General features: G+C 28.8%; 2 protein-coding genes across 2 annotated transcripts in view; both read left to right on the forward strand.

The window, feature by feature from the left end:
- The first annotated feature begins 849 nt into the window (after positions 1 to 849).
- LOC111636941 (twitchin-like) lies at positions 850 to 4,627 on the forward strand. Its single transcript, XM_023382327.1, has 4 exons — positions 850 to 860; positions 4,090 to 4,138; positions 4,254 to 4,330; positions 4,426 to 4,627. Exons 1-4 carry the CDS (start codon positions 850 to 852, stop codon positions 4,610 to 4,612), a joined length of 324 nt encoding a protein of 107 aa, XP_023238095.1. The 3' UTR covers positions 4,613 to 4,627.
- Positions 4,628 to 5,694: 1,067 nt separating this feature from the next.
- The window catches only part of LOC111636903 (proteasome-associated protein ECM29 homolog), a 67,492-nt gene continuing 49,133 nt past the window's right edge, over positions 5,695 to 24,053 (forward strand). The window contains exons 1-4 of the mRNA XM_023382293.1: positions 5,695 to 5,830; positions 11,010 to 11,124; positions 17,493 to 17,607; positions 22,662 to 22,730. Coding sequence (XP_023238061.1) covers positions 5,744 to 5,830; positions 11,010 to 11,124; positions 17,493 to 17,607; positions 22,662 to 22,730 — 386 coding nt within the window. The 5' untranslated portion in view covers positions 5,695 to 5,743. The remainder of the gene's footprint in view (positions 5,831 to 11,009; positions 11,125 to 17,492; positions 17,608 to 22,661; positions 22,731 to 24,053) is intronic.

Here is a 24,053-nt window from a genome sequence, read left to right on the forward strand (position 1 = left end):
TAGCTGTCAAAATATATAATGATAATACGGTTTAGAACCAAAATGGCGGGAAAAATACCATTAATCCGTCTAGTGATAGAAAAAATGAACTTACTTTCCGAACAACCCAATATATTACTTTAGTTAATAAGTCATGAGTGATTGAAGTAAGATAGCATGCAAAATAATGTAACAGTACATTGTTCTTATAAAAGATCTCTAATTAAAGTTATTGTGTGACAGAGATTTTTTCTTTATTTTTTATTTTTTTAATAATAATATAAAATCCAGTATCTTTCTGCATCAGTTCAATTTTAGCAGTNAAACAATAAAAAATTATACTTTAGAAGTTAATTTAGTATCAAAAACGTAAAATATTTGAGTAGCCCAAGATATAGCCAAAGATTGCAGCGCCACAGCACTAGTGAAAATTTAACTTTGCTGACTGGAATTCTTTCGGATAATTGACGTTTCAAAAGATTGACTTTCGGATAATCGACGCTCTACTGTATTTCTGTTTATCATAGCTTATCATAATTCTGTAGGAGTAGGTTTGTTCTTTGACAGCATCTTCTACCATCAACAGCATAATACGTTTGTAAATTTTCTAAAAATAATTTCTCAAGCTGCTTTCGGATTTACATAAGCCTCTTCTTCCCTCAACAAAAGTATGAAGTAGTCCTATTGTCCTATTGTCCTATCATACGGTAGGAGACACGACACTAATTTAAAATAATTATTTAGTGTTATTAAACATCCTATAAATACTTTAAAATAGTTTAATTTGTTTATTTACCTACGCTGGTAACATTTGTTGTTGTTAAACGTTTTTGCCATTTTTCAACAATATCTCATGAGTCAGTGTGCGACATGAATATGTGGTGCAACGTGTTTTACTTGGAGTTCAAACATGTACTTCTGCTTGCTGTACAAGTTTAACGTTTGAACTTTGCTTGCAACCTCTCTATTATTAGATTAAGAAAACCAAATCATAGTTTTTAATATTGTAATATGTTTTACTTAATTTGAGTCATCTTCAGCAACTCAAAATCTATATAGAATGTAAAGTTCAAAATCAAACATATACATTTAAAATTATAGAACAATTATAGAATGTTAGAATGTAAAAAATTAGAATAAATAAACATAAACAAAATATGAAAATAATATATTATTACTATGATAACACCAGACCTGGCTAATTTATAGTGAGGAGTGATTGATTTTCATGTATTAAAAGCACTGTTAATCTAATTCACATTTTTGTTTCATGAAAGCTTAATAATTCATTCTAATAACATTTTCTGCAACACATACAGTATTTATTAATTATTTATTATTTATTTATTTATTAACATACAACATTTATTAATTAATTAGTAATTAATGTTTCAGGTTACATCTTTTTAATAAAGACACTAAGATATAAATTAAACAACACCATTTATTTTTGACTACTCTATACTAGGCCAAACTCTATTTGTATGTCCTTGGTGTATGAACGTGTGATTTGTAGGAGTTGATGAAGTTGTTTCTGTGTGGATGCATAAAGTTTTATGTTGTCCATGTACATGAGATGTGACAGCATAAACTGTGTTGTTTTTTCATGTCTAATACTGTAGCCATATTGCATGTTGTTTAACATGTTGGATAATGGGTTCAGGGCTAGGCAGAACCAGAGAGGACTCAAGGAATCTCCTTGAAAAATCCTTGAATAATGAATATTTGATTTGTTTGTATGGAAGTGTTACTAACCCTGAGATGTAGTGTTATTCTCCAGTGCTACATAGTGTTTTGGAAGAATGCAATGAGTGATGGATGTATTTTGTACATGTGTAGAATATGTAGCAGCCAACTGTGTGGAACACTGTCGAATGCTTTTCTGTAGTCTATATATGCCATGTGTATGTTTCTGTGTTGTTTGTGTGCTTGCCGTAGAATGACCGAATCTATGAGTAACTGTTCTTTGCATCCCCTGTGATTTCTACGCAACCTTTTTGTTGTTCTGTAAGAATGTCGTGTTCTTCAACATGTTTGTATATTTTGTTTGTGATACATGATGTCAATAATTTGTAAGTGTTGGTAGACATGTAATTGGTCTGTATTGTGTGGGGTCTGTGGTGTTGTTGTTTTTAGGTTTCATGTAGGTGATGCCCTAGTAAGAAATTTTGGCATGTCTTGTGGATTGATGATGTGTGTTAGATGTTTAGCTAGTTCCTGATGCAGTGATGTAAAGTTTTTGTACCAGAAATTGTGAATGTTGTCTACACCAGGTGTCTTCCAGTTGTGTGTTCTGTTAACAGCATAGCGAATGTCGTGTATGTTTATTTCAGTACAGGGCATAGTTGGTATGTTGTGCAAGTTTCTGTTCTCCTTCTCGATCCAGCCTGCAACAGCATTGTGTGTAACAGCATTGGACCAAAGAGAAAACCAATAAGTTGTGAGTTCTTCTTCTGTTGGTGTGCCACTGTGTTGTGTGTATCAGTGTTTGTTTTGGTACTGATTTGTCTGTAGAAAAGTTTTTCATTGTTTGTGAATAAGTTATTTTGTTGTTTTTGTAGCATACATGTTTTGTATCGTTTGAGTCTATGTGCTTTGGCTGCGAGTTTTTGTTTTAGTGTATTGATGTATTCTGTGATGTTCGTGTTTTGTGTGTGTTTTGATTTTTCTTGAAAATGTTTTTGAGTTGTTTCCTTAATTTGGGTGTTATGTTGTTTTTAGTGTATTGTGTCAGCCTGCCTAATTGCTGTCTAATGTCATTTATTTGTGTTTCTATCCTTCTCTGCCAGGCAGGCTTGTGATAGGATTGTGTTTTGTGTCTGTCTGTCTGTGAGTGTATTTTCAGTCCATGGTGTGTCACTACTGTGACTGCTCCAGCATAAACTAATGTATGAATGTCTGAGAGTGTAGAAATTAAATGGATGTAGTGTGGTAGTAAGTGAGTGTTCACGTAATTTAGTGTTTTCCCTACTATCTTTAACGTGTTGATTTTCGGTATTCATGGTCTTTGTGTGGGATCTGTACCTGTATATTTAGTGAGTGTTTCCTGAAATATAAGTGAGAGTGCATTAACTAAATCTATGTCTATGTTATCAGTGATGGATGAGGAAGTGTCTGTAGTATCATTAATGGTAGTTGTTGTGTGTGTGCTATTATCAATGCTTGTTGCTGGATTATCCTGACACGTTAAGTGATCTTCATTAATGATAAATGTTTTTGTCTGTTGATGTATTTGATCAGCAACCTGTTGTTTGATAAGTTCAAGTGTTGTTTGTGGGATAAGGTTGTTGTGTATAATTGTTCTTTTTTGATCGGCAACCCTTTGTTTGGTGACAGTGAGATGAGGATATTGTTGTGTGTATCTATAGTTGTTATCTGTACGCTGTCATGTTTGTTTTGAGTTTTGTGATGGTGTAGTAAGTATGGATGATAAACTCATTCATTTCTGTTGTCCATTTCATCTGTTGGTGTGGTTTTCCAGTCTTTGTGGTCTGTGGATGCATTACCACAGAAACACCAAGGCTAGGCTGGTTCCTCACATCTGTTGAGGGCATTGCAGTAGCCATGATTGGGACAGGTGCTGCTTTTGCTACCAGTAACCAAGGGAGACTGTGGCCTATTTTTCAAACGTGAGCCTCTGCCTAACCCACGAATGCAGACCTTGTTAACCTGGGTGACATCTGAACTGGTATCACACTTTGATCTGGTTACTACCATGATAAATATCTCCACAGAATGTGGGTGTGGTCACTCTTAGCTTCATTTCTCCCCATAGACCTTACTGACATGGGTGTCCCTACCAGGAGCTTGTGCTCCAGCCTGCATTGCCCTATGGATCAGTAAAATTACTTGGCTCTCCCACCACAACCAGGTGGTGACCACAGGAGAGATTATTATTATTATTATTATTATTATTATTACTATCAATCCATCTCAATTATATATATAGATAATGACATAGCTTATTGAAAATAATCAGTGTATAATAATTTTTTGAATTATTACATATTGTTATTTAAAGTTTATAATTTAGAAAAAATAATTATAATTTATCGGTTTTTTATTATGTATATATGTGTGACATAAATGTAATTTATATTTTATTTCTAGGGAAGTAAAAGCTGAAAAGCCATCATTTGTGCAGTCATTAAGATCTTTAGTAAGTAATTTGATTTCACATTATTATATTAAAATTAAATTATTTCAGTTTATTAATTTCTTAATAGAATTTCTATAATTATAAAATTTATTGGTTAATTGGATTATTTTTTTAGATTGTGGAATCTGGTAAATCAGCACAATTTGTCTGCAGAATTGAGTCTAAAACTGAAGCAAAAGTAAATTGGTACAGGTAAAAATCCAAATAATTACTTTAGATAATGAAAACAATTGATTTTTACTTAAATAAAATGTTCACATAAAATTTATTAAGAATATAATTACTAGAGATAAAACATTAATCAAAGACTCAAAGGAGTATAAAACAACATTTACTGGATCACTTGTAAAATTATTTATTGAGAAAACTTCAATTGAACATTCTGGTATGTATACCTGTGAAGTTATTAATGAATATGGAAGAGAAGAAAGTTCAGCAGAACTTATTGTAAGAGGTAGGTATTCAGTCAGTTGAATATAAATTTTATTTAAATTAATGTAAATCTAATGTAATTAATATTTCAAATACTGAAAGCTATTTATTGAAACAAAATGAAAATTCTTATAAAAAATTTTTTAATAAATATATTTCTANACAGTAGCTCCTTGTTATATTGCAGATTTGGATATATTGTGTTTTGTTTTGCTCCCCAAATTTTAAAAATACTTGACTCAATAAAGTTAAAATGTAAATTTTTATTGAATTTTTTTTTTTGCACAAAATATGGTATTTTAATTCATACCATTGTCCTTGAAACTACTACTGCAGGTGAAATCAATAAATTTGTGAAGATCTAAATAGGCAAAACAGGTGGACAGATCAATTATCATTTATGTTTCCTTTTGATATTAAAAGTTGTTTATATATTGGTTTTAAGTAGTCTCCACATTTACAACTTTCTATAAGTTTGAAATTTCATACCTCAGTATTGAGTCAATTCATATAAAAGGTATGAAATTTTGAACTCACCTCAAAATGTGTAATGAGAAGATTTCTTTATTTCTGAATGGAAAGTTCTAAAATTTTTATACAGTAGTAACTTTATTTTGCTTTTGAGAGAATTTTTACTCTGTTTAATTTTATAAGTTTTGATGTTCTATTATATGTTCAATATTTAGTTTTTAAATTTTCATTTATTGTATTTATAATTTTCATTGAAAAATATAGATTACATGAATTTTTAATGAGCAGTTTATTGTAAAATATAGCACTGTTGTAATTAATTGTGCAACTGATATTTTTTTTTATACAGACAGTATTTTTCTTTAAAAGTCATTGTTAAAGAAACAATAATGCTAAATAGGTGTTTATGGTATCAATATTTATGTAAACATCATTTAATACTATACAACCAAGAATAAAATTCAGTATTGCAAAACTAAGCTTATTTTATATCAGAAACACTTGCTGATGAAAGAATAGAGATTTCATAGCATGTATAATTTGTTTAGTATAAGTCCAGAATTTTTAGTGTTCAGTTATATCATGTTTTTTTTTTTTTTTCTCCTGACGAGCTCAATATAACAAGGGTTACTGTGTTTAAAAAATTATTAAAAATTATTGAAATTAGATATGTAAATATAAATATTATTTTAGATTGATAATATGTCAGCTGATATGGAATTGCTTGAAAGGTTATTATCAGAAATATTGCAGAAATATATAATACATACTAAAACATCTGTTCGTCAGGTAAGATTGATTTAATATTTATATTTATTTATTTATAATTTATTTATTTGTACCTATTTATCAAACTTAGAAACAAAAAATAAATTAATTTTGAAATTTTTTTCACAAAGGTATGCTTTCTTTCTAATTTTGAAACATATTTGAAACATATATTAATTTTTAATTATTCACATATGCTGTTTACACCAAGTGGTTAAACAAAAGTAGAATTCACAAAATGTAGTGCAAGGAGTTTAGCAATGTTGTAAGTGCATCAAACTTGGTAATGCCAAGAGTCAGTAATGGCAACTTACAATGATACCAAGTCTGACTTATAGTGTCATCAAACTCCTTCCACTAATACAAGTTTTACTTTCATTTGATCACTCAATTCTTAATTGTACTTGTATTGTTATACTATCTTTTTCCTTTCTAGTCTTTCTTGGGATAATTTCATTCTGGAATCACATCCCTTAATATCCCAAATCTGGGAAGAGATTTTTCCTCCTTCGTTATTGATTCAGTTTTGATTTTTACAAATGGTATTTCATCAAAATGTCTACAAGTTGTCTTGCATGGAAGTATTGTTTATTCTTGTGACAGATGTTCCTGGTAGAATTTGTTTTAGCTTTTTAGTTTGATTAATAAAATTTAAAGTATAATAAAGAAAATTCACATCTTTCGTCCACTTTCCAGCAATAACTGTTTACTGTACAAATTTATTAAACAGCATAATTCTAATTCAGCTTTTATTGCATAATATGGAACCAATCTATTTAAACTAAATAATTGTTTATAATACAATATATGTAATTTTGATAGATAAATTAATTAATAAATTGTAATACACCCCATAATGAGATTCCATAGAGTAATATTGAATCAATCAAGATATCACATGATTTCTTATGAGGGGAAGGAAATATTGGAATTTTTTATTACACATGTTAATTATTCTGTCTTTTTTATTCTTGACCATAATTTCTTTGTCAATTTTGTCATTTCAGAAGTCAAGGAATTTGTTATACTTATTCTAAGACATTTGATTTGTTTTACTACATTCAAGAATTTCTGACAAAAAATTCGACTCTTTTTTGCTACCTTTTACCATTACTAAATATCAATATTTTAGGTTTTTCTTCATTAATTTTTAAATCATTGTTTAAAGTAAATTTTGCTAACACATTTCCTCATGTCATGTCATTGTTAACACATTAATAACTTTCCTCATGTAAAAGACATGAAGAAAATAACAGTTTCTTGGTGGAGTCAATCTTTTATTTGAAGCTACTCATCCACCTCAATATGTAAACATTACAAAATCCCTTTGGCAATGGCACAATATTAAGAATAAATACATTTGATAAAAATTTACAAAATCTAAGAAAACAATACAAAAAAAGCATTGTCTCACTTGTCCTTTCACACACTTTTTTTTTCATGTTTATTTTTTTTCATATTGATTGTATTTGTGATTAATAAAATGTCATCTGCATATAACAAAAAATAAATATCTCTATCTAAAAACCTCAAATGTTCTTCCTTCATTTTATTATGTTTGTTTATTAAATCATTCAAATATAAGATAAATAGTATAAGACTTAGTGGCTGCTCTTGGAGTAGATCCCTTTTTACCATCTTTTAATGTATGAACTTTAGCTAGCAAATTTGTAAATAATATTTTTATTAATAACTGAAATTTATGTGAAATTTCCAAAAACTGTAATTTATAAAACAATCTCTTTAAATTCTTTAAATTCACTGGATTAAATGCTTTCCAAAGTTCTACAAAACAAATATTAATCTATGTTGTTTTTACTTAGTGGATATAGTATTAAGAGGTATAACATGAAAATTGCTGACATTGTACTCTTTCAAATTGCTGTGTATTTATTATATTTTTGATTTTCACATTTTTGTCAAGATTGATGTAAATATTTTCCAATTTACTGGGATAATAGTTATTTAAATCATCATTATCTTTTTTATATGTATTACTTTCATCTTAATTTTTTCAAGTCTTGAGGAATTTCATAAACAAGTTGAGTAAATGACATCTTAAACATTCTCTTGAGACATTTATTAATAAGGGCAAATCATTGTCTATACCTGGGGCTGAATTAAGTTTTGTTCTACCCAGCATTCTTTTGTATCTTTTGTTACTGTATTTGGACATCCAAAATCAGATCAAACTAGGTCTATTTATACAATTCAGCACATCAAAACTTAATGAATGTTGAATAATGAAGCTCTTTACATTAAAGTAAAAAACTATTTATTCAATAGAATGTTATTACAAACCATTTGATAAATTATATTGATATTCAAATATGTGCTTCTTGTCCTTAATTACTTATATATTGCTTCTGCCCACTTTGGACACTAGGACTTGTTATACCTAGGGAAGTGAATCACACAATTTCTAGGTAAAAGAAAGTCCAAAGTGGACAAAGACATAATATACATGTAAAGTACTATATTATTTTTCCGACTTTCCAACGATTATCGACACTACTGTGTGCCGGAAATAGCCGTTCCCTAACGGGTACTTTACACGGATTCGCGTTAGTGTGCCAGGCCTGGACTTTAAGCGTGCACCGAATTAAATAATGACAAAGTTTGTCAATAACAAAAATCAAATATTTAATTAAACTTCTATTAATAAACTCTATACAGTATTTAGTAAAAATCAAACAATAATTTATTCAATGAAACTCAACAAGAATCAATCCGACAAACTCAAATCAATCTATTTCTAACTTAATTCTATTCCCCTTTGGAATTCGACAAAATCAAAGAATTAACTTATAAACAATAATTCTTATAAATTAAAGATCCTAATCGTCACCTCAATATACTAGGAACCTATTTCCTCAAACTCTCAAGACTTTCTATAATCGTCGATCCACAAATCGAATAACTTCAAAATCCTATCGGACACCTCTCTCGTTCACTGCTACGAAGCTCACCAAAGCTCGTTGCTATCAGGAATTCACCTCGTTCGTTTTCACTTGAGTTAGAGGCTTTATAGTGTGAGGTGACGTCACAATTCTGAATGAGCTCACTCTCCTCATTTACATACTTATCTGTAACATTAAATTTTTCTTGTTTATCTGGCAGATTATTTTCCGACAATACTTCGCTAACCTTTTACATTATTCTTTTTAACAATTATCGGGATGCTTTATTCTTTAAAGATTTAACAATTCCTAACTGGGTTGTGGGGTCTCCCCCCCTTTTCATCGGTGCGGACTTACTTTTTTCCGCTCGGGAAGCGCAAGTGTGCGCGAGTTTTTCTACGGCGCTTTTCTTTCGTCGGTGAGTTGGTTTTTCTTCTATTTTTAAGTTACTAAGGTGAATGGTGAGGAAACCTTCATCTTAACTAAACATAAGCCCCAAACAAATTATAATGAAAGCAAAATAAAAGTAAAATAAAAATAAAGCTCAGACTTGGTTCCTTACATACAGGGTGTCCACCATGAACCTGACACATTTGAAACTGTTGTAAAAAATCTACTGCTCAGGAAGGATGTAAAGTAATGCACATTTTATGATAAAAATCTCAAAAAGTTTTATTAAAAAAATCAGTGAACCTCTGCATGAGCTCCTTTTGTTGCATGTAGAACATCAAGTCTATACTCCATTTCCTGCCAGGTTCTTTCAAGCATCTCAGGCATGACAGTAGCAACAGCATTGTGAATGCACACATGAAGATGTTGAAGGTCATGAATTTTGACACCAGTGTAAACCTTGTCCTTGACAAATCCCCAAAAGAAAAAGTCTAAGAGCGTAATATCCAGCGATCAAGGAGGCCACAGTATCGGTCCTCCATGCCCAATCCAACAATCGAGAAACTGTGTGTCAAGGAAATGTCAAATATGCAGGCCACAATTTGGAGGAGCACCGTCATGCTGGAAAATTAAATCTGTTAAATAATGGAATTTGTTTCAGCGTACCACCACACAGCTTGTGCCCACTCCTGTGGAGAAGCCATTTTTCATTTGACTACTGCCATGCTACCTACAGTCACTTTGGTGGGTTTTCAAAATTACCTATACAACTTCCACAGTTTCTCCACCTAATAAAATGCACAATATCTGATTACTGCCTTGCACTTCGATATGGCAGTCGAAACAAATGTGTCAGGTTCATGGTGGACACCCTGTATATTGATATTTATTTATTCAATTCCAAAAAATTTTTGAATCCTTAATCTTTACAAGATCATAACAAACTTTTTATAGAAATTTTTTTTTTTTTTTTCGTTTTTGGTTATGCACAGCAATTTAAACTTACTTTTTACCTGTAGATAATTTTGTACTTCTGAAACAGAACTACTGTGAAATGTATAAAGGCAGTGATTTTTCTTATTCTTCATTTCCCTGCAGTATTCATCAAACCATAGGATTTGTTGATACACCTTCCATTGAAATCACATATACAAATTTTATGTAAAAGTTCAACTGATTATCCTTTTTTATTGTGTATATCTTGCTAAAACATATTATTATTTGGTAATTTTATTTCTTATAATTCATATAACTTTTATAAGTACAGGAACTTCCCTACTTACAAACAATTTGACCATACGTTTAAAATTTAAATTTTGCATGGATTGTGAAGTTCTCTTGCCACTCATGGGGTGGTGTTGAAGTTGGTAACATCAGAATAATGGTGTTTTTCACTATTGTTTACAATTATTATAAAGTTTTACAATTAGTGCTTCAAAAATGCATTTGAAACATAATAATAAATCTAATAGTGGAGATAAATACAAAATGTTGCTCTACTATTGTGGAAACAAAACTGAACAGTATAAAACTAAGTGCATTAGATGTAAAAAACCACATTTGAAACATCTACTACTAAGCAATAGTGAGTGGGTAAATGAACATAACTTATTCTGTTAAGTACATTGAAGGATCAAACACTAACAATACATGGTTCTTCTTTGTACAAATGTACTTTCTAGATTAAATTTTGACTTAGAATAAAACATAGGAAACCTAATGTGTCTGTAAGTAGGGGAGTATTTATAAAAGATTTTACAATAAATTAAAATTGATTTTGGATTTATAATTTTTGCTGAAAATGCTTATTTGTATAAAATTGAAGTATTTGAAGCTTTGTACAGATAAACACTTTGTTATTTATATTGCTTTGGTACATAAAAATCTGAAATTAATTTTGAATATTTTAGGCATCATGTGTTTGGTTGCTTACCCTCTTGAAGCAATGTGGAAATCAACAAGTGATGAAAATTCAGTTAGCAACCATTCAAAATTCATTGATGAATTTACTTGCTGATTCTAATGGTAAGAAATCCTTATAAATTATTCCTCAGATGATTTCAGCATCCCTACATAAGATTCACTTCTATTGGAGTCAAAACGATAATACAGTTTCACAATCCAGAAAATTAATGAATTACAGTGGTACCTCGGTATATGTCTGCATTAGAATATGTCCTGTTTGGACGAAACAAATTTTGCTTGATATACAACTTAATTCAATTATACGTGCCATCTATGAACAAGTAGCACTATCGGTGTATTAGACCAGACTAGATGTTCGCGGTGCCACGGTTTATAACTTTGTTAAATTTCTTCTGATTTTAATTAGTAAGTAAAATTTTATTATTTTTATTAATAATGAATTACAAAAAGGCAAATGAAAAGCAACAGAAAACTAAAAAAATGACTAGAATCACAATGGAACTGAAAAAAAAGAGATTGTTGAGAAATATGAAGGTGGCATGCGTGTTCGAGATTTAACTGTTGCATACCGTATTCTAAGAACAACACTATAGACAATCTTGAAAAATAAAGACATTATTAAATTTGCTAACATTGCGAAAGGGGTTAAATCAATTTCTAAACAGAGATCGAAGACATTAGATCATGTTGAGAAATTGCTTTTGCTTTGGATAACTGAAAAACAGTGTGCTGGCAACAGCGTATCAGATGCAATTATTTGCGAGAAAGCTAAAAAGATACATGCTGATCTCATGAAAAATCAAGTAGGAACTAGGCAGGAAAGCGAGGTGTTTAAAGCTAGCCATTCTTTTACATGAGAATGGATTAATCATTCTTACATTACTTCTTATGGGAAAGATTGGTTTGATATATGTCCTGTTCAGTATAAGTCCAAACACCAGGAATGAATTAAGGTTGTATACCAAGGTTCCACTGTATTATTATTATATCAATTATAAGTTTTAATTTACACGACTGTAAATTTACAATTTTATTATTCAAAATTTCGTTTTTATAACTTGAAGATTTTTTTCTTTTCAAGGGTTAAAAAAAAAAAGAAAAGTATTATATTTTATTTAATTAAATTATTTGCTGGATTATGAAGATGTTTTTTCTATTAAGATCTTAAGTCTAAAATAAATTTTTTATAAATTTAAAATTAACTATATTCAAAATATAATCTGATATACTTTAAAAGATTTTTAAGCTTCTTTTATATGAGGTGTGACAATTTAATTCTCAGAATGGTCCCATAGTGTTGCCCATAACATAATTATATCAAAATGACATGTGCATTTGTGTTTGAATGTGTTTGAAGTAGTACATGCATAAATTTCAAGTTGATAGAGTTAATTGTTAATTAGTTGTTGGGAAGGTAATAGTTATATGCATATACTCTTTGGCATGAAAATGGTTGACCAAATTTAGAGCAATGCATTAATATTAAATTTTGGATGAGAATCAGCAAATGCGCTACTGAAACATTAAAACTGTTGGAAGTGGCTTATGGTGAAGATGCTGTGGAAAAAGTCCAGTGTGTTTGAGTGGCATAAGAGATTTTGCAAAAGGCACACACATTGCACCACAGTTTAAGACCATGCTGGTGTGTTTCTTCAATCACAAGGGAATAGTCCACCAAGAATTTATTGAACATGGACAAAGTGTCAACCAACAATACTTATTTAGAAGTACTGCAGAGATTATGAGATTCTGTTTGATGAAAAAGACACAAACTGTGGTTGGTCAAGTTGATCATTAATCATGACAATGCACCAAGTCACAGTGAGTTCACTGTGAGACATTTTCTGGCCAAAGAAGCAATTATCCAATTACTGTAGATCATCTTGCCCATTCACCTGGCTTAGCAGCTTCCTCCCTGTGATTCTGGCTATTTCCAAAATTAAAAGCTGTGCAGAAAGAATGAAGATTTTCTAATATAACTGATACCAACAGAATGTGAGACAGCTGCTCAATAGTATTTCAGAAAATGAGATACAGGCCTGCTTCCAGAAATGGAAACACCATTTAAGTCAGTGTATAGATACAAGGAGAGTACTTTGAAGGTAACAGTAGCCAATAGTGTGCAGTTTCACATGTATATTTTTTTAAAGGTGCATTCTGGGAATTAAATTATCACATCTTGTATACAATTTTAATCATATAAAATTTTTATTAAGCCAATTTTATTCCATATTATTTGATTTTATATATTAATCTTAGTATTAGTTAGATTTATGTCTAAGTAATAAGTATAAATTAATTTTTCAATGCTTATCACAATAAAATTTCATTTCTTTAGGACATTTTCAAATGTTATATATAAATTTAATATTATATACAATTCAAAAATAGAGCAAATATGTATATACAGTAGAGCGTCGATTTTCCGAATAAATTGGGGACTGGGGTTGTTCGTATAACTGATATTTCGGATAACCGATTTATGTACGAAAAAATAGTTTAACGTATCCGATGTCGAAATTTTTCTCCGTTGCGTGTCGCTTCGCGTTGAATTTTCGTCGATGTTAAGCTTAACAAAGACTATTGTATCGTTAAAAATTATTTTTTTATTTTGTACAAACAAAATAAATATATTGAAAAATATAAAAACAATAAAAAATTATACTTCAGATGTTAATTTAGTATCAAAAACGTAAAATATTTGAGTAGCCCAAGACATAGGCAAAGATTGAAGCTCCACAGCACTGGCGAAAATTTAAATTTGCCGACTGGAAATCTTTCGAATGATTGACTTTCGGAAAATCGACGCTCTGCTGTATATAGATAAAGAAGATGAACAGTTAAAGAATAATTATTTTTCATTTATGTTTGAACATAAGAATATTTGAAAGTTTTATGCTTAGGAAAATTTTTAAAAGTAACTCAAGTGATTGAAAAATAAATATGTTATGCATCAAGTTACAAAATGTAATATTTTGAAAAAACTTAAATAATCAGTACAAAATCTAGCAAAATAACAAAATGTATGAAAGTGAATAGTCATTATAGTTTCTCTGTCATTATTTTTAGTCCATTTTCTTAGAAATAAAAATGAAATTTAAACTGTAAGAGATTGTTATATATTGGCAACTGTGTATTTGTTTTTAAAATATATTTATTTTAGTGCATATTTGCTTCCCATTTTTACAATTATTTTGCTAAATATTTTCTGCTTATGTATTATAGACTGTTTATTTCATTTTATTCCTTATTGTATTTATTAAGACATTAAAGTTGTATGAAATTTTTCATATTTTAGTTCTTAGATTCTTTAGAATTCTTTAGAATTCAATTAGTAAATCAAGTGGTTTTGCAATTCAATCCTTGCAAATATTTTAGATAATTCAATTAATTTCTCTTCCAATACTGTATATTTTAAAATTTTTTCTTGAAGCCAAAAACAGATTGATCTTTGAACATGCTAATAAATAAAACAACACATCTTGCTTATAATTTAGATACACACAAATAAGTCAACAAATCTGATTATAATTTACAGAAAGTTTAACAAAGTTTATGTAACTCTCTTATTGATATTATATGTTGATTTGTTTTCTGATACCGTATTTTACTATTTATTGACTATTGAACACAAGATTGTTGTATTAATTAAACACTTGGCTTTTTCCCATCTTTATTCAGTTGATACGGGTACTTCTACACATTTCGGGCACTTAGCCCCTCATCAGTCAACTAACGATGAAGAACATATACAATATCGAATTATCACATTTTACAAAAAGTAAATTATGCAAATTTAATCCAAACACATGTATATTTTTTAAAAACATACCATTAAACATGCAATGTATGCAATGACACTTATGCATTACAAGTTCTCATTCTCCCAACTAGAAGGATAAGTTGATTGCATCAATGTTATAAAATCTACATACATCTAACTAAACAATAAAACACTATATAAATATACAAGCTTATACGGGTATGAAACAAAGACGTACTAAGTCTCATCTAGTGCTGTTTCTTACTGTTAAGTAGACGCAATATATCTTCCATCCTCTTATCAAAGTTGATGAATATACTTGGCTGACTTCTTTCAAATTTCTACTTTGGCACAACACAGAATCAGAGAAACTTCTCTTAACCTACTATAGTATATTTTATTTCTTATCGGTTCATCACACAATATTGAGCTTGGTTGCTGTTTTCGCTAATTTGCATTTTCAACCATTCACGACAGTCGGAATTTACATAAGTATTGGAATAGCCAAAAACAGCCAAATAAATTAAAATTCTTTAAAATATCTTTTTTAAAAAAATTTTTCTAAAAAAATATATTTACAATATTTTCAACCAATCTTTGCTTATTTTTATGCTTAAGTTCCTATTTATACAATTTTTGGAGTTTATAATAGCCACACTTTCTTTGAATTTCCTACTATATGTATTCTTTATATAAGATTTTTATATTAGCTTTATCTATATTACAGTTATTTAGTAGGCAATGATCATAAAAGACGGAATTTAATCTGTGATATTTCATATCTGCAATATGTTCTTTTAATCTTGTATTTAGCTTACGTTTGGTTTCACCTATATAAATATTGGCATCTTTACAAGTACATGGGATCTTGTAGACTACATTTTTGGTTTCTTCTTTAGTCTCTTTACGTTGTTTTGTACATTGTTTGTTTTTTATTCTGGCTTGAAGTTTTTCATACTTAGGTGCAAGTTTTATGTTTACTTTCCTCATTTCTTTATTAATTTCTTCATATAAGCCCAGATACGAAATACATTAGTTTTCCGTATATAAAAGACTTATATGAAGAAATTAATAAAGAAATGAGGAAAGTAAACATAAAACTTGCACCTAAGTACGAAAAACTTCAAGCCAGAATAAAAAACAAAATGTACAAAACAAAGTAGAGAGACTAAAGAAGAAACCAAGAATGTAGTCTACCAGATCCCGTGTACTTGTAAAGATGCCAATATTTATATAGGTGAAACCAAACGTAAGCTAAATACAAGATTAAAAGAACATATTGCAGATATGAAATATCACAGATTAAATTCCGTCTTTTATGATCATTGCCTACTAAATAACTGTAATATAGATAAAGCTAATATAAAAATCTTATATAAAGAATACATATAATAGGAAATTTAAAGAAAGTGTGGCTATTATAAACTCCAAAAATTGTATAAATAGGAACTTAAGCATAAAAATAAGCAAAGATTGGTTGAAAATATTGTAAATATATTTTTTTAGAAAAATTTTTTTAAAAAAGATATTTTAAAGAATTTTAATTTATTTGGCTGTTTTTGGCTATTCCAATACTTATGTAAATTCCGACTGTCGTGAATGGTTGAAAATGCAAATTAGCGAAAACAGCAACCAAGCTCAATATTGTGTGATGAACCGATAAGAAATAAAATATACTATAGTAGGTTAAGAGAAGTTTCTCTGATTCTGTGTTGTGCCAAAGTAGAAATTTGAAAGAAGTCAGCCAAGTATATTCATCAACTTTGATAAGAGGATGGAAGATATATTGCGTCTACTTAACAGTAAGAAACAGCACTAGATGAGACTTAGTACGTCTTTGTTTCATACCCGTATAAGCTTGTATATTTATATAGTGTTTTATTGTTTAGTTAGATGTATGTAGATTTTATAACATTGATGCAATCAACTTATCCTTCTAGTTGGGAGAATGAGAACTTGTAATGCATAAGTGTCATTGCATACATTGCTTGTTTAATGGTATGTTTTTAAAAAATATACATGTGTTTGGATTAAATTTGTATAATTTACTTTTTGTAAAATGTGATAATTCGATATTGTATATGTTCTTCATCGTTAGTTGACTGATGAGGGGCTAAGTGCCCGAAATGTGAAGAAGTACCCGTATCAACTGAATAAAGATGGGAAAAAGCCAAGTGTTTAATTAATAACACAATCTTGTGTTTAACAGTCAAAAGATATTATATGTATTATTCATTCCTAGTGACAGATCAAAATAAGAACAACAAATGATTCAGCCAATATTATTACCATTTTTGTTAGGATGATTTATCATTTCTTATTTTTCAATTTCAATGTTTAAAATGTTTGTACTTGATCAATCTAAATTCCTTAAAAGAAGTTTAATCCTGGGGCTGTAAGTTGGATTTATGTCACTTCAGATTGGAAGTTCTACAGCATCTGCCTTATAGTAATGTTAAACTGAAAGTTTGTTGTAAATATGTTTGTACAGCTGAAAAATTTTCTTGTGGAAGTTGGTTGGGAAAACTAAAAGTTTGTTATTCTTAAAAGTTCATTATTATGAGGTTCATTATAACTAGATTCCATTCCATAACAAAATTATAAAATTATTTTAAATTATTATTAAAAAATATTTTTATTAAGTAAAATTATGATGATGTAAATATTTATTTCTTTTTGATATATTAATTTAATTTACATTTAGATATTATTCAAGATATAGCTGCTAAAGGTCTTAGCATGATATATGAATTTGGAGATGGAGAAAGTCAGCAAAAATTACTTACTAAACTTGTAGATACTTTAACATCAGGAAGAAAGTAAGTGTATTGTACATTAATTATAAAATATATTAAAAGCAATTCTTGAAATAATTCAGATAAATGGTGTTCAAATTAATAGATTCTGATGAAATGTATATTGTTTAAATAGAATAAATTAAAGTTATCTTAGAAAAAATTTATAGAAAAGATGTATTGATATTAATTAATGAGGAAATCTATGAATATTTTAATCTTATATATTTATCAGTAATAAAAATTGTTGATAAAAATCAGAAAGAATAAAAATTTTAAACATTTACTTATAAACAATACTGATAAATGAATTTAAAAACTGAAAATATGAAGTTTTTGAAACTGTCAGATGATCATTTATAAATACTGTTTAGAAATATACTGTTAATTCTTAAAAGTAGGCTGAAATGTACTATTGTGCACTACTATGAGAGTTATATTTTCAAAAATTAAGCACAATAACCAAACACATGGATGGTCAGATAGCCAAACAGTTAAAGGGGGGACCTCAGGATTGAATCTGGATGGGTTAAAAATCTCCAGTAATTTTTCAGGGGATGGTCTGTCCTGATATGTCAAGCCCCATGTATCACTACCCAGCCACTCCATTATAGGTCTGGCCAAACTCATAATAGGCTTGTAAAAAGAAAAAGACCCTCTTAGTTCCCACAGAGTAGAAAGAGTTAAAAAGCACATGAGAGTTTTACAGTAGAACATCATTTATCCGAATCAACTGGGGACTGGGGTTGTTCGGATAACTTATTTTTTGGATAACCGATTACATACGAAAAAATATATTAACCTATCCCATGTTGAAATTTTTCTTCGTTGCATGTCGCTTCGTGTTGAATTTTTGTCGAAAGCCTAACGTAAACTTTTTAAAATAATAATAGTGGCTATTGTATCGTTAAAAATTATTTNATTTATTAAATAAATTAAATAAAAATTTAAGAAAATGAAACAAAATGAAAAAACAAACCATATTTGCTTAATAGAACATTGTGGAGTGGAATAGTTCCATATTTTTTATAGCAAAAGTTACATATACATTTTCAATTAGTCACAGTTTGCCAACCTCTGCTCTAATGAATTTTTATAAACTATCAAATTTGGCAGTTTGTTTCAATATTTAAATGATACATAAGTACGTTCGTGCAAATATGTAATTTATTCTTATTTAGACTGTAAAAATATTCATTCATTGAGTGAAAATATCAAGTCATTTTGAATAAATGTTATAACAACTATATGTAATTTTTAAATAAATGAAATATATAGCATATTAGATGATACAAAAATTAAAATGGAAATAAAGCTTAAAACCAAATATTTAAATAGAAAATATGATGGTATTACTTTCCAAAGGTGCAAAATATTTTTAGGATCAAAATTTCTCCCATAATCATTATCACACAAAATAAAACAATAATTTACAAACAAATTAATAATTACTACTATGTAGTTTGAAAAATTGAAATTAAATCATACGGATTTGCTGTTCAACACTAAATATAAATTAAAATGAACAATTATTTTATTGTGAGATCGTCAATGCTGGGTTACAATTTTTAATCATATTTTTATTTTAGTTAATTCAAAATATTTGTTCTTCACCTCAAATTAGTAGTGTCTTGCCCCTGTACATCATACTTTCCTGCTAGCAGCAGTTTAGTGTCAGGTCATCTATTTAACTCCTTTCAGGGAAAAATTTTTTAATTGAAATAATGTGACTTTCGGTCCAAACCAGAAATTTGTATTAATTAATTAATTAATTAATTGGGGCCCCCTGCCCTAAACTTTCCATATCTGGTCTTGGCTTTCATCTGTCTAACTCCATTCTTGAGATTATGGAAAGACAGACAGATGGACGTATAACAGTGAAAATTTATTGGTCTACAATTTTTTCAAATTGCAGCCCAATAAAAGTTTTTTAACCTAAAACAACACTTTAATTTAAGCACATGTCATCATCATAGGATAGCATATAAAATAAACTTGATGTAGTACATTGATAAATAGAAATAAAATTGAAGCTGTGACTGACCTATGTTTAGAATGGGGTGCTAATTGACACACTTTCTGATGCCCAAAAATGCAAAATTTATTTAAGATGATGATCACTTTTTGGAAAAATTTGATTTAAATAATTTTTTCCTAAAAAGTTTAAGAAGTTCACCAAGTTTTTGCAAAAATATAAACTTTCTTGGAGTTTTTGGTTGGTTTTATTATTGTTTATTTTTTTGAAATTGGGACCATACTTTTATGGTGTTTTAAAATATATTTGTTGTTAATATTTTTTACTTTATAATAACTTTATGAAAAAATATGAAAATTAAAATAATGTTTATAAAAAATGATGATAAAATTTATATTTAGCTATTTAATCAAGACAACTGAAAACGTTATTAAATGCAGTTTTATTAATTTGAAAATTTTTCATATGGGGAACAAGTGAATATTTTGTTTTAATTCAAGCCCACATGAAATTTTACCCTGTAATAGTGTTGAAAAGTTTTGAAATAAAAATAGACTTTCTTTTTTGAAGCTTGGTTTTGGTTTTTCATAAAAATTAAAACCATGATTCAGTAAGTGAGACTGATTCATTTCTACTGCACGTATCTAACCATGGAAATAGACAGCGATGTAACAAGTGACTGACTGATCAGAAACAAAGTAAATGACATTCTAACTTCAGTTTTAAAACACAAAATTCCCAAATTTTGGTGAATTTCCCAATTAATGTCTATAGACTTAATTCTGTTTTATTATGTTTTTGCAGCTACTGCCTTAATATTACTTTTTCTGTCATAAATTTTTTTCAGGACTGTGGGATGCTCTGGCATAATTTCAAAAATCTGATTAAATAAAAAGAACAACTAGTTCTTATATTTGGATATTCTTCAAAATTATTATTGCCAAGTGTTTTTAATTCATTTTCATAAAATTGTTTAATTTATTTAATCAGCTGTTTTGTTTTTGTACCTATAACAAGTGTTTGTCTGAATCATGTAACAATATATATACATTTTAATAATCTCAATGGATATGGATTGTTGGATTTTAACTTCGACAAAGTTGTTTTCAACTTAAAGTGTTTTTTCAGAAGTTTGTTTATAAGTTTTTTCCTTGTATATAGTTTGTTCATGTTTATATAAACAAATATGTTTATGCATAATCTATGAATGGAAGTGGATAAGAAGAAACAAGACAAAAATTAGATTAGAAAGCACATTCAAATTAAAAGATCCTCATTAACTGAAAAGTCATATTCACAATGAATTTTGAGATAATTATATGACCATAAGATTGGAATTGCTAAGATGAATTGAGTGAATGGAAGTCTAGCTTTATTATATTAAAAGTATCTAAAAGATTTTCATTAAAATTTATGAAGAAACTGTATTGTATTAATTTGATGAATGAATTAATCTCAGAAAAATAATCCCAATGGATATCAATATTAAATAAGAAATGGAATTGTTAATATATAATTATTGTTTAAATGTGTATTTATTAATAACAGTCATTTATCTGTGTGTTATTAAACTCTGATAATGTCAAAATGATTTCTGAAAAATAATAATTATTATCTATTAAGATTAACCTATGGTTTTAACTTTTTAAACAATGTTTTATGTATTGTAACATATTAATTGTAAAGAAAACAGTCTATAATTTTTTTGACTTTCTGGAACTTCTTCATAACATGCAATTCTGTTGCTTGGCTTTCAGACATTGGACTTTACTTGTACACATTTTTAAGATCATGTTATGTCTGAAATTTGTGAACTGTTTGTATATTGCTTCTCAGTTAAAACATCTTGTTTTATGTTAGAAAATATTAATTAATTGCAATGTGTAAGAAACTATTGTGTTGCCTAATATTTTGGTCTCAAAATACTTCTAAATTAATTGTAGTATATATGTTACTGTGAATGACCGATATCTGGCGAATGTCAGCATTCACACAGTCATTTCGTGTATGTACGAAATATTTGCTAAATATCATTATTTTTTACTTACACTGGCAAATGTCGACATTCAGCATGCACTGATTGTGAATGTTGAAAAAAAATATTTTTATTACATTAAGACAAAAATCCAACTTTTTAATACGTCAAAATAGGAGGAAGCTTAAGTAGCAGCACATTAAATAAACTGTTGAACCTAAAACGAACAGTACATTCTTAATCATTAAAGAAAATACCTGTAATACTGTAATAAACTTACACATAAATTATGTGATTAACGTTATACAATCTTATTTATTGCAACAACTTAAACTGTATAGCACTTTGAATTGCACAAGAGTCCCTTGCTTTTACAACTGCATTTATTTGTGGAACACTTCTTTTTGCAATGACAGCATGTATAGCCTTACCCTCCACTTTTCAAATTAGCTGCAGCTGCTTCTCTGGGCGATATTTCTTGAGAAGAAATCTCATCTATGGAAAGTAACTTTTCTTTACAAATTACGAACTGATTACATTATTATGTGATTACGAACTGATCTGTTAATAGTGTCTTTTATTCATATATCGCTGACACCTTACTGACAACCCCTCTCATCCTCTGCCACTCGATCTGACAAACCGATCCCCACCTCACGGGATCAAAAGAACAAAAACACCATTCAGTGACAAAGTGGGCAGTTTCCACCAAACCGTTGCCGGAAAAAGAAGTACGACCATGTTCTACCTCTGGCTACCCACAAAGTATTTGGCAACAGACTGTCACCTCTCTGTCGACATCAACCTCCACCAAAGCTCATCTGTGCATGTTGCCATACACTGGTAATTGTTCAAATGCATAATAATATAACCAAATATTTGGTCTTTCACCAACATATTTTGTATGTGTTGACATTCACTGGAGAATATCGACATTCTCTAATTTCAGTCTTTCACAGTAACATATACAATATTAAAAGAACAATGAATATGTAATATTATTTATGATATTGTACATTCTCATACAACTAATATTAGATTTTAAAAAATGCTTCTTTATTATTATTATAAAATATTGATTTAAGTTTTAGCATTAAGTTTAAAACTGTTGTTGTTTTTTATTGTTAGGTCATCAATAACAGTTACAGAAGAAACAAAATTATTTAATGAAGGTTTATTGGGAAATTCTCCTACTGGGTAAGTCAGTAATTCAGATATTGTTAAAAGTTTCTGTTAATAAAAGAACTATTCATTTATTGCAAAAAACTGTGATATAATATTAATTATCATTTAATTAAATGTTGAATAAAATTTTCATGTATTTCTATTCAAATAATACTGTAATTTCCTACAAATAATCCATAGGTTATCTAAAGTTTGTTTGAAAGCAGCTGTGAGTTATTTGTCAATTTTAAATTGCAGTTATGAGTTCACCCAATAGCTATTTTTTTATCTAAACTTAATTAGTATGAGTGTCTTTCATAAAATTCTTTACACATTCATCTGCCATTGCAATTTTTTTTTAACTACCAAAAACACATATTTATATACCTCATCTTTAGTTGTCACTTGTTTTTATACTTCAATCCACATTTTAATTGATATTAGATGTTCATATTTAATCTTGTATTTTGAAACTTAATAAATTCCCAGAAATTTCTCTTTTCTATAATAATGATTCTCAGAGAACTATTAAAAGCAAACTATAAATTTTAGTACATATTAATTTTATACAGTATGTAAAAGCTAAATGATTGACTCTCAAATTCATATTCAATTCAATTCTTTATTATATGAACCTTAGTTTGTTACAAGGGGGTTAAAGAATTACATAAAAATGGAAGTTAGTACAATTTAACAAATCAATATAATAGCTTAGTATTACACAAGAAAACACAATAAGAATCATTTTTATACATATTATGTAAATTTGAAATTAGCAAAATTTAACAAATTAAATAAATAGCTTAGTAAGGATAACACAAAATAAAATACACCAAAATAATCATTTTTTGAAAAATGCAATAAATTATAAGGACCTTGAATAAGTTCTCACTGTTCTTTAACAGATGACGTTACCAGAACCATGTGTGTTTATTTTTAGATGGTGACGCATCTGTAAGGAAGTACAATAAGCGACCTTGAAATCCAGTATATATCATTTCACCGAAGTGTAAACAACTTATTTTTTTATTGTGTTAAACATGTCTAGTTTCGTGCCAAAAAAAGAGTATTTGCGGGGAATTTTATTGCACTATTTTATTCAAAAAAAATCTGCAGCTGAAGCACACAGAATTCTTGTTGAGACTTACGGCGACCATGCTCTGTCGGAAACAACATGCAGAGATTGGTTTAGACGCTTCAAAAATAATGATTTTGATGTTGAAGATAAAGAACGATCTGGTGCACCAAAAAAGTTTGAAGACAAGGAATTAGAGGCATTACTTCATGAAGACTCATGTCAGACGCTAGCTGAACTTGCAGAATCATTAGGAGTTGATCACACAACAGTTTCGAAAC

This window comes from Centruroides sculpturatus, unplaced genomic scaffold, assembly GCF_000671375.1.
Source record: "Centruroides sculpturatus isolate CEXI.00-Female unplaced genomic scaffold, Cexi_2.0 scaffold128, whole genome shotgun sequence".
Classification (NCBI taxonomy): Eukaryota; Metazoa; Arthropoda; class Arachnida; order Scorpiones; family Buthidae; genus Centruroides; species Centruroides sculpturatus.